Here is a 12430-nt window from a genome sequence, read left to right as displayed (position 1 = left end):
TTACAAAGGCGCACATCAGGCTCTGTGCGTCAAAATAAGACCATGCCCCCCTGGCGGTAATTTTAGATTTTCCATGCACCCATAACGACTGGATAATTTATTTCCTCTCACGCATGGCCTTTACGGCAGTAATCAGAAGTTGGCAAAAAAACTGACTGGTCACCGCACGTGTAGCGCATGAGCCCTTACCGCTGGATCAATGGGTGGTGTTAAGGGCTCTGGCCGGTTTTAGGCTCGCGCTGGTTTGTTTTACTGCATGCCCTTTTTCTGTCCCATTTTTAAAAAGTCCTTTATTGCAGATACAGTAAAAACTGACCCAGCGCACGCCCAAAACGCACCTACATGTCACAGGCCACTTTTTGCCGTGGCTTAGTAAAAGGGTCCCTATGAGACCTAAACGAGTAGCAGCCTTAGATACTGCACATAGACGACTCGACTCTTACAGAATAAGTCTTTAAAAGGGCAACTATTTGGAGCCTATTCTATACATAAAAAAGTAGGCTCCTACTTTTATTTATAATATACTAACGTAACAGATCAAATAATGCCAATATTTTAGACACAACCACATACACCAGTCATAAAGCTGGTGTAAATGCTTGCTCCTAGATTACTAAAATACACGCATAAATTATTCTATACTTTATGCATATAATTGTGTGACTCACCCATGCTCCAAACTCCGCTCATGTGAACGCACACCTATAAAGTTGCACCCACAATGGCGCATAGTTGGAATATTGACATTTGCATGCATAAATAACTAGTATCCTGGCATAAATAATTACTGCACCGGAATGTAACTCTCCTTGAGCTGTACCTGAAGAAGGTATGAGACAAATGCAGATAAATATAATTTATATCTGTTTTTGCTGCCTCAGTCTAGGTGGCTCCTTATATAGTTACCCCCGTAGTGGCCAGTTCTGCAGCACAATTGTACCACATCCTAGACCAGTGATGGGCAACCTTTTGAGCTTGGTGTGTCAAAATTCGCCAAAAAACAGAGCATAACTCGGGTGGTGTGTCACTTTGAGAAAAATCACTGCTACTAGGACCGCCCCCAGGCCCCCCCTACCCGAGATCGCTGCCCACACGAGGTCGCCGGGGCCCCCTCCACCCGCTACCGGGCCCGGAACTAACCTTAAAGCTGCCTTTCACGTCACAGCAAGCAGCAGCAGGGCAGACCTCTCCTCCTTCCTTCTGTGCTCCGCCCTCGCGGACGTTACGTCAGGCGAGGGCGGGACACGGAAGGAAGGAGTGGCCTGCCCTGCTGCTGCGACGTGAAAGGAGGCTTTAAGGTTAGTTTCCGGGAGCGAGGAGGGAGGGCGGACCACACTGCGGCGGCACCGCGTGTCATCGAAAATGGCTACGCGTGTCAGTGCTGACACGCGTGTCATAGGTTCGCCGTCAGGGTCCTAGACAGCTGTGGTTTACAGAAGACTGTTGCTGCAGTGGCTGTTATAAACTATCAGGCGGCACTGAATGAAATCTCACAGCATCATAGCCCCAAGTAAAGATAGTTCTGACTGGGCTAGTGGAAGCCAAAAAGAGCAGCACGACTGGGTCAAGGAGAAACAAAGAAGCCCTAAACTATGAGTCAGAAACAAAACATTTCAAGTACAAATTGTCCACCTATTTAAAAGAAAGCACATGGAAACTCGTTTCTATAAAAGGCCCATCATTACACTGGATACTGCTAATAAATAACTGGCTAATAATTTATTTGGCATTGTGTGTTTATGTTTATGTTTCATCTTACAAAACTGAAGCAAAATGCGCAAGGGCTAATGAACTGTAACAAAGATGACTAACTTTTTAATTACAGTGATAGCCAGAAGGAAGAAAAAAAAAGATTTAATTAAAAGTAACTGTATGCTGGAGGAATGTTAAATTAATTGGGAGAAGCTACTGGTTTTTCACTTTACCAAACAGCAGGTGAGAAATTAATGCAGAATTTGATACAGAGCACCTAAGAATTTCTTGGCACAATAGACACTGTTACATCCTGCAAAATCCTGTTTTACTCAGGACGCCGGGTGGGTGGGGGGGGGGGGGGGGGGGGGGGACGGCTTCTTAAGAGCAATGGTTCCCAAACTGCAGCTCCCCCTCTCTCTCTCTCTGGATATCCCACTGTGACCCATGCCAAATAGTGGAAGTCAGCATGGGTCTGTGAGTCAGTAAACATTCCTTCTGCCTGGGCTTCCTGTTAACACTGAAAACCCAGGCAGAGCACTGCATCTGTGAGAGCACATTGACAGACAGGGCCCTGTGCTGACTGCTGCTGTGGCTGCTACTTTCATGCTTTGGGTAGGTGGGGGGAAAGAATAAGTAGATGACAAAGGAAAGGAGTGATGATGAAAGGTCAGGGAGAAGAAGTATGCTATTTTGTGTTCACTACACCTGGGGTCCTGAGATTTCTTTTTAAATCTTAAAATTTATTGAATTTCAAATGTGAAATACTCAGTGAAACAGGCACAAATGGGCCTCTTAAAGTATCTGCACTCAATGCAAAACATATATTTTATCCTAATTTAACATTTTACAGTCATTCTTTCCTCCTTCTACTCCCCCATTTTCCTGCAAAACAAGCACATTCCACCCTATTTCAACCCCCTTCTCCTCCAATTCCTCCCTCACCACGTCCAACATCAACTAACCTTCACTGATGCTCTCTTCTTTCTTCAGACCCCCAGCCCATATCCCCAGGGCTGGCTCTTAACCTATGGACCAAGTGAGGCAGTGGCTCAAGGCACCTGGTGATAGAGGGCGCCAAAATCTCCAGCCTCTGACATAACTGCCAGTGCCTCACCTGGTCCATAGGTTAAGCCAGCACTGAAGCTTTCTCTTTCCTCCTCCCTCAGTTTCTGGAATCTTTCCCCTTCTCTCCCACCCCCCAGTCTGGTATCTCTCTCTCTCTCCCCCCTCCTTCTTCCAGAGACACCAAGGGTGGCCCCATCACAATGCTGGAGAATCACTCCCACAATGCTGGAGAATTCTGGAGGTTTTTCTTGCAGGCCCCAGCTATATCTAAAACCAGTTCTGGCAGCTGTGTATGCCAAAACTGACAATCAATAAATAGAAAATAAAACTTCTTTTTCTACCTTCGTTGTCTGGTTATTTCCTCGCTGTTTTCTTAGCTGTCTTGCCAGGATCTCCATGTCCAATTGGCATTTCTTCTCTCTAAATGTCTACCATCTAGTTTTTCTCTCTGTCCTTATCTGCCCTGCCCAGCATTGCTCCTGTGTCCCTGCCCCATCCTCCCACCGTGTTGATCACCTTCCTTATGACCCTATTCTTGTCCTGTCAAATATAACTTTTGAGCCCTTAATATCTCCCCTGCTAACTTTCCTCCTGTCCCCTCAAGCCAGCAACATCCTCTCCTTCTCTCTCCTGGCCCCCTGAACCCCCCCCCCCCCCCCCCTCCAGGGGTCAAGCTTGTTGCTCTCTTCTGTCCAAAGACCCCCCACCTGAGTTTCCACCCTCTTCCTAAAGCTCCTCCCCAGCATGAGGATAATGGAAGGTTCCTGCCAATGAACACCTCCCCCCATTGTGCTCTCAGAAGAACCCTGTCCTTCCCCCAGACCTACCTGAACAATAGCCTGGTGGTCTAAGGTAAGGCAGGCAGCAACAATTCCTAGTCGCTGCTGCCTGTGCCGGCTCCGAAGTTCAAAATGGCAGCCACAAATTCTTGTGGTAGTTTAGTGAGAGGTCACTGCCACCACTCTGAACCACAGAGCCAATAACTAGACCACCAGGGCATCGTTCAGGGAGGTCTGGGGTAGGGAGCAGTGGGAGGCTTTTCTTTGGTTGGGAGGCCGGCCGGTTGGCTGGCTTTTGTGGTGGGGCCTGGAATGGAGGGGGGCCTCCCTGAAATGTGTGAGAGGGGGTTTTAGTTGTAAGCTGGAGAATGGGGCTGAAAGTATGTATCTAGGTTAGTCCAACCTGGAGCTGGAAGCAGCTTGCCAGCCACTTACCAACTCGGGCTGAATATCAGGCTCGTTATGTCCACCCTAAGAAGGTAATATTCTAACAGGGGGCCTAGGATATTAAGGCACATAAGCATATATGTTGAATCTATTTTATAACGGTAATGTGTGCCTATGTGCCTGTATAAAATTATCCAAGGGAAATCAGTAGCACATATTTACACCTGTTCCTCATGTGGCTTATACCAATTACCCCCTATACATGTATCAAAAATTGTCAGAGAACAATTTACCTTATAATGTCTTCTAGAACAGTATTTTCCCCAAACAATAATTTCATCCACCAATTAAAGTAAATGACACATCTGAAACTAGTGCCAGGGCACACAGTGTAACATTTCATAATGACAGAAATCTTTAGAGACAGTTCAGACCTATCAATGATCATGTATTTATTAAATTTCCAGCACATGGTTATATGGAAACCTCATTAGAGACTGAATTAGCGCTCTTCTTGAATTTACAAAGTACTCGCAAGGCAGAAATTCAAGTTCTGCGACAGATATTTTCTGTTTTCAAATGGCTCAGCTGGTAGCACCAAAAGAAAGGAGTGAGGTAGATCCAAAGAAGATGTCAAAATAAAAGTATTTATTATGAAAATACTTCTATTTTGACATCCTCTTTGGATCCGCCTCACTCCTTTCTTTTGTTGCTCACGTTTGCTTGAGGATTTTCCTCCTTTTGTGTTACCTACTACTAATCATTTCTATAGAACTACTAGACGTACGCAGTGCTGTACACATTATATTACTACTACTACGACTTAACATTTCTAAAGCGCTACTAGGGTTACGCAGCGCTGTACAATTTAACATAGGACAGTCCCTGCTCAAGGAGCTATATATGGGGACTTTCTCTGTCCCTAGGGGGCTCACAATCTGGTAGCAGGAAATATGTCAACATTCATACAGCACTCATGCAGAACGTAATTAGAAAGACTTTGCAGGAAGAATGCAATGCAACTTGCCTTACTGTCGACTGATATGATGGCAGAATGCTCTAGTACAGGGTCAGCGACATTCTCCCCCCCCCCCCCCCCCCCCCCCAAAAAAAAAAAATAATAATCAATCTATTTTTAAGGTGTTAGCATGCCACACTAGTGGGGGAGAGGTGGGATGACAAACTTAACTGCAATTGGCAACAGTGGGAAGAAACGTCATCAGACACACAAGTGAATGGGGGCAGTCATATTTGCAATGATGAGAAAGTTACTTCCTAAAGATGAAAGGTCTGCAACCCTCAGTTTGCTTTTTCTTGCAGCACGTTCAAGATGCTACTACCCCCCTTTTGTGTAACATCCTCTCCACTTCCACCATCCCCCCTTAAGCAACCTCTTCCTCCCTTCTTCCTTTTTAATGCTGCTCCCTCTCCTCCCACTAACCTCTTTATATGTCTTCCTCTGTTTCTGCTATCTTTTTCTGTGCACCCTCCTTCTCAACCCTTCACTTATGCAACTTCCTCTTCCCCATCAGCCTTTTCTCCTCTACGCCAATTTTGGTCAACCTCTTGTTCATGTTCTATCACCCTTTCTTGTACAGCCTATTCTCAACCCAAACTTTTTCATGCAGCTTCCTACGCCTCCCCCCACCAATCTCCTTCTGAAGCCTCCCCTCCCCTAATACCCACTCCTGTGCATTTTGTTGTACCCCGTCATCATTCCCACTGCAGTCTCATCTCCCATCCATCCCTATGATCTATCCGCCACCTCCCTTCCCTGTACAGCCTTTTCTCCTTGCCCCACTACCCTTCTTTCCTCCTGCTGACATCCCAACATAGCTCAGTCGTCGTTGATCCCACCAAGGAAAGCCCTAGTCTTTCATGTTTTCACCTACACCACAAAGGTGCATGGCCTACCCTAATCTGGGGCCTGCTATGGTCCAGGCAGAATGACCTTGGCACATGTGATGGAAATTGATGACATTTGATCCAATCTCTTAACTTTTTAAAAAGAAAATGGTACAGTTGTGTAGTCTGGGCTGATGTTTTGCTGTGGCCTGATATTAACATGAGTGGCAGTAGGAATGATGGATGTTGACACTACTTCCGGTTTTCTTCTCATCTGCTTGTTCTGCTGCTTCTGCTGACTGGGTGAACCTGACCGCAAAGTGGAGGGGCCATGGCCCACCCAGAAACACCTTAGGCTATGCTCTGGAAATGGCCAGTAATCAAGCTTTAAAGTCACATGTTTTCAATCAAAATTGCTAAGCCTTCCTTAAGAATATTTCCAGACCATTATTTCTTCTTATGCTTTGTCCAATATATTTCAAAGTTTTCCTTTGGAAATGATAAATTCTGCAATGAAAAATTAAATGACATTGTACTGAAAGACTGAGGCTACCAAGCTGACAAACGACTGGCACAAGGGAATGTTTTAAAGCCTTAAAAGTGACTATAAAATAGAATGCGCTATGAAGCCCTTTTACTAAACTGCTAGCACAAGTTTTATGACATGGCAGATATCAATGTGGACGCGCTAATGGCCTCCCCATGTTAAACCAGCCAGTGGCAATCAAGGTGGCAGTTTGGAGTCATCTTTAGAAGTAGTCACCCAGAGAAATACAATACTGGTAACCACTGCATTAGAACCTGATCGGAACTTGGTTCTTCATTTATTCTTTAGAAATCCTGATCTTTTCAGGGATATCCAATAGAGGAGGCAGGACTTTTTGGTTTTGAAGCCGCAGGTCCTGGATATTGCGCCTAGTTTTTTTGTTATAATTTCCTTGTATTTCTATAACTAATTTGGGGTGGGGAGAGGGGTAATGAGGGTAATTCTATTTTATTTTTTATTCCAAACAGCTCAGTTAAATTTTTGAGGGCTAAGGAATATACATTTCTTAAGATTTTGGCCTCTTTGGGAAATGCTACAGTGTTATGATTGGCTACCTTTCCACTGTGGTTATTTGTCTTCTTGTTTTCATTCTTTAATTGTTGTGTAAATGGTTCCCATGAAAACTGTAGTTGAATTCTAAAATTGTATTTTTCCTTTCCTTGGTATTTTTCATCTTATTTTTTTGTGGATTGATTTTTATTGTGTTTCTTTACACAATAACAATGTAAATTGACCCCCCGCCCTTTTACAAAGCCGCACTAGTGGCTGCCATGTGGCAATGCCGACACAGACCATTCACTAGGGCTGTGTCAGCATTACCGCACCGGCAGCCACTAGCGCGGCTTTGTAAAAGGGAGGGTGAATGTGTTATAAAAATAAAGTTTAAAAAAAAAACAAAACAGCTAGTGCAGTAAGGTGCTCTTGTACTGAAGTGTGATAAAATCTGGGTTTAGAGTGTTCTAATGCAGGACCTTTATGGAATTCTAGCTTAGCATGGATCTCGCACCTAACTTTGGGCACCTCACTTACGCCTGCTGAAATCTGATGTAAATGCTGGTGTGCCGCTAACAGCAGTTGGGCATGTAGATGACCCTATTCTATAACACTGCGTCTCATTTTTGGGAATGTCCCTGACCTGCCCACGCCCCCTTTTGAGTTGCACACTATAAAATTTAGGTGTGCTTGTTATAGAATACTGCGCAGGGCAAATCTACGTGTAAACTGAAATGGAGTGGAGGAGTGGCCTAGTGGTTAGAGTTGTAGACTTTGGTCCTGGGGAACTGGGTTCGGTTCCCACTGCAGGCACAGGCAGCTCCTTGTGACTCTGGGCAAGTCACTTAACCCTCCATTGCCCCAGGTACAAATAAGTACCTAATCCGCATTGAGCCTGCCATGAGTGGGAAAGCGCGGGGTACAAATTAAAAAAAAAAATTTAACACCAATTATTAACATCTCACTAATCAGTTTGCACGCAGATCCGAGAGCCATACCCAAATTTTGGCAGCCTAGATAGAATAGTACTACTACTACTACTTAACATTTCTAGAGCGCTACTAGGGTTACGCAGCGCTGTACAATTTAACAAAGAGAGACAGTCCCTGCTCAAAGAGCTTACAATCTAATAGACAAGAATAGGGGTAAATGTTCCCACATTAACCCCGAGTTATCCAGTTAGCGCACACTAACCATAAGGTGCTAGCTGGAAAATACGGGAACGTCCACTCTCCACCTGTAACACGCCCCCTTCTAAAAAATATATTTTTTTAAATAGGTAATGTGCAACCAGGCACAATACATATGTTCTGCGGTCTCTTAGCATATGCTAAGCATGCATTAAGGGCTTAACACTCTTTAGTAAAAGGGCACCTAAAAAAACATGTTAGCTACTCAACACAGGTAGGGCAGAGGTGGTGGAGGCATGGCCAGCTGTGACTGTTAGCATACAGGTCAATGAGAGAAGAGAGCACAGTGTACAGTTAACTTGGTAGAAAGAGAGAGGTTTTTTTCTACTTTATTTAGTTTGATGCAGACTGAACCACAAAACAAATACATCATCACCTCACACAACGTGACATAGTACACACCCCTTAACACAAACAGAACAGTTAGGGGAGATGAGGTGGGAATAGACAAGCACAGGCAAAAAAGAGAGACAGGGAATCTGGGCGAGAACACTGTTCTAGTTATACATGCTGCTCTTTAGTGTATCTGAGTTGCAAGGCTGGCTGCATCATTGGAAGGGGACATCAGCCACTTTGTCTAGTGATATAATCATGGATCTCATGTTTTTGCTCAAGCTGACCCTGCTTGAAAAATGGGGAAGATTACTAATTCCTGTTGTTTAACAAATAACCTGAAATGGAATAAAGCTAAACATTCTGTTTATCTTGTAACCTAGCTTTAAAAAGGTTGTTTCATACAAAAGTGCTCTTTGTGTAAGTGGCTGGCAGCCTTTTTAAAACTGATTACAGTGCAGTTGAAGTGATATACAAGCATAATTTGAAAAAAAAATGTAGTAATGATTGTCTTGAAGAAAACTTCAGTCTTGAACATATGCAATTGTAGGAAGCTGCAATAGAGTCAGAAGCTGACTTGATTGAGGGTAAGACAAAACAGCAGGGGAAGGTCACTAAGGAAACACAAAGAAACCTTGCACTAAGAACTGAAGTGGCACATTAGCAGCCTCTTTTGATACTGAGAGCAAAACTGAGAATAAACCAAGATTTACTATGTACATGCTGAGCAGGGGTGGGGATGAGGTTATAATGGAGACATTTAAATATTTCAAAATATAGAACGCACAAGAGAAACAAGAAATCACAATAGGTGGTTCCGAAGGGGTAGGCTCAGAAGGCAGCATTTAAAAAGTGTGAAAGACACATAGAAAAGCCTCCCAGTGAAGGTGGTGGAGACAAAAGCAGAGGGGGAATTCAAGGAAGCCTATAATAAACACAGAGAATATGTGGTCGTGATGAAGTGAAGGGCAAAGCCACAGAAACTGGCATCTACAGCATTTTCCCAGGAAAAAAGATGGGCAGACTAGATGAAACTTATACAGAAATGGAGACAATAGATAAGAGCCAAGACTGTGATAAATGGAGCAACATTCATGCTACTAATGGTATAACAAAGCTATCATGCTGAACACTGAAGAGGTCATTGTAGCAGCGATATTCGATGCTGTGCTGCCTGTCCTGATTTTCCCTTCCTCCTCACGCATGCTCAATTTCACTAAAACTGAACATGTGTGTTGAGGTGGAAAAGCGGGGAAGGCAGCACAGCATCGAATATCGCTTGGGGAGCCCTACCAGTCCACGTATGCACCATTTTGCACTTGGAGATGGTGCAAGAACAGAGGGGGACCACTCCTGCCTCATCCCATTGCCCTTGGGTATGTCCTGGTAGTTCTCAGTGGATTGGATGGATGGAAAAGACCATGAGTGGGTTTTACAGTTGGGCAGGGAGAATGCTGAAGTGAAGAGAGATTGTAATATGTGTGTAAGGGGGAGCATTGGAACGGGGGAGGAGGTTTCTGAAGGATCTTTCAGATCGCTTTTTGCGGATCCTGGCTAAATATTGGCTGGGAGTTACATAAGTGCAGTGGCCAGCATATGCCCAATCATGCCTGGAAATTCAATTTCATTGCCTTTCCATTGCCTGGCTTTGAATATCCAGGGTTAATTTTAGCCAGTGACAGGCAGGGCGTAAAAAAAAAAATGTTGACTGCCGCCAGCTGAATGTTGACTGGAAGATCACTGTGTATTTTCATGTGCTGAATGAAATTAGCCTTATCTTGAGCATGAAGTGAAGGAACTTAATACAGATCCTGCTGTGGGGTGTCACTTATAAAATTGTCTATCTTAATCAGGTTAGTTTTGAGATCTCCTGCCCTTCAAATTCAGTTTCACTCTAAATGCAACACAGATTAACTGGACAAATGCCATACTGATTTTCAAAAACTGTGTTCTTTTTTTTCAGCCTCTCTATTTCCACACATCTTTAACTCACACAAACCTTGTTGCAGTAATAGAAATTGTGGCCTTAGCCAAGAATCATGATGGAAGCCAACGGAATCTGTCCTGTGGGTTTGGAATTCTTCAGCTGTTCAGTAACCAGTGCAAACCAACAGAACCTAGCACACAGAGCAAAAGGTATTAAATATTGAAGGAGAAACAATAAAGATTAAATTATTATACCTTTTATTTTTCTATGTATTTACTATCTGTAAGGCCAGTATGTGCTATGGGGATTATAGGGATAATTTGTTGTTTACAATAAAACAAAGTAGTTACTGTGCAGAGTGAAGCTTAACTATATATTCTCTTCAGAAAATAGAAAAAAAGTACCTCAGTGACATATTGAAAGTCCTCATTTAATAAAGGAGAAAATCACCATCATTGCTCCAAAAAAATTCTCCTCTTAACCATGTAGACGCCCATAGGAATAATAATAGCGCTTTAGAAATGTTAAGTAGTAGTAGTAATATGGGCATCTACACAGAGCACGCTAAAAACGCTACTGCGCCTTTGTAAACAGGGCTCTAAATGTCAGTGCCAAATAATTACAGTCAAAATTGCTCAAAAATTATTTGTAACAAAAAATAATGTGCATCGTTAACACAAAAGATAACAGTACTAAAAAGAAATAATGAAATACTTAGCTGAGGCATTTCTAATTAATCAATAAATTCAAAAGCCTCCAATTATAGGACATACTTAATTGCTAGATTCCAGTTACAATGGTCTTTACCAGCTTGTTGAAAAACTAACTGGTCAATGTTCAAAGCGACTTAAGCTGGCAGGAGATGCTCCAATGATGATGATTTTTTTCCCTGTATTTACTGAAGACTTTTAGGGCCCTGTTTACAAAGCCGCGCTAGCGGCTGACGATGCAGTACTGCTGACACAGCCCATTCGCTTTGAATGGACTGTGTCCGCAATGCTGCGTGGCTTTGTAAACAAGGGGGTCATTGAGGTCTTTTCCTCCACTTTTTGAAGAAAATAAATGGTTAAGTTTCACTTTGTTCACCAAACTAATCAAATTCCATAGATATCTACTTTTGAATAAGTCATCTAGCGATGTTACTGTTGTAGGAGGAAAAGCCTCAAATGATAGGTTACTCCTTTGTCGATTCCTCAATCGACTTTAGGGAGGCCCATACATTCATCACTGGCACAAAAACCTTCTGTCTTTAATTCTCTTAGATGAAGCAAACACCTTCAATTGGCTCTTAAATCAGTTTTCTGTCAACACTAGTAAGGAAGGCCCGTTTCAAATCGCAATGAAACGGGCGCTAGCAAGGCTCCCCTCCGTCCCTTTGTGTCTCCGTGTGTCGCCGGCCCCCCTGCAGCCTCCATGCGAATGTGTGACCCTGGCCCTTTTGGCACGCCCCCCGTGTGTTCCGCCCTCGACGTCATCGCGTTTTGACGCGATGGCGGAGCAGAGGTACAGTGCATACAACGTTGGAGCTGAGAATGTGCTCCGCCCTCAACGTCATAACGTTTGACGCGAGGGCGGGGCCCACAGACTGTGATTTTCTGTGGCTTCAGAGCTTCGAACTTACGAACCTGGCTTCACTGACGTCAGTGCAAATAGAATGTTGAGGGTGAGTTTTATATATATAGATGTGCAAAAAAAACTTATCTCTCCAGCTGGTCAGTCTTCCACTCAGTCTCTTCCTACTAACCACGGCCCAACTTTGGCCAAGGTTTCGACTCCTGCATCAGGGTCCGTGGTGTCCTCATACCGGTATATTCTCACTGGAACTTTTCAAGTTAGTTCTACAAGCTCTAGTTACATATTAAGTTTCACTTTGCACAGTAGGCATTTTGGATTTACTGTGATTTTCTCTACTTTTTTCTGTTTTTGGGAAATAATTTGGTATCCCTCAAATTGATGCACCATGCTTGCACTTTTCACTCTATGGACTTTGTAAGATTTTCAAAGTCAATGTATATGTGCATTTTCACTTTGAAAATTATCTAATTTGTACTGTACTTTTACATTGCCTTAGGTAATTTTTGATACTGAAAGGAAACTCAGATCTAGCAAGTAGGTGGGTCTTCCAACCTAACTTCATATTATCTTAAAATGTCTTAGTAGTCCTCATTTT

The 12430-nt window shown here is 43.4% G+C and overlaps 1 protein-coding gene across 6 annotated transcripts in view; it reads left to right on the top strand.

Annotated features, from left to right (window-relative positions):
- NPHP4 (nephrocystin 4) overlaps nt 1-12430 on the top strand; it is a 205788-nt gene that overhangs the window by 22251 nt on the left and 171107 nt on the right. For all 6 annotated transcript variants that reach the window (XM_030222550.1, XM_030222549.1, XM_030222546.1 and 3 more), the window contains one exon: nt 10297-10469. In XM_030222550.1, coding sequence (XP_030078410.1) covers nt 10297-10469 — 173 coding nt within the window. The remainder of the gene's footprint in view (nt 1-10296; nt 10470-12430) is intronic.

This window comes from Microcaecilia unicolor, chromosome 13 (genome assembly GCF_901765095.1).
Source record: "Microcaecilia unicolor chromosome 13, aMicUni1.1, whole genome shotgun sequence".
Classification (NCBI taxonomy): Eukaryota; Metazoa; Chordata; class Amphibia; order Gymnophiona; family Siphonopidae; genus Microcaecilia; species Microcaecilia unicolor.
Note: the sequence above shows the minus strand (reverse complement) of the source record. Positions and strands in the feature narration are given on the sequence as shown.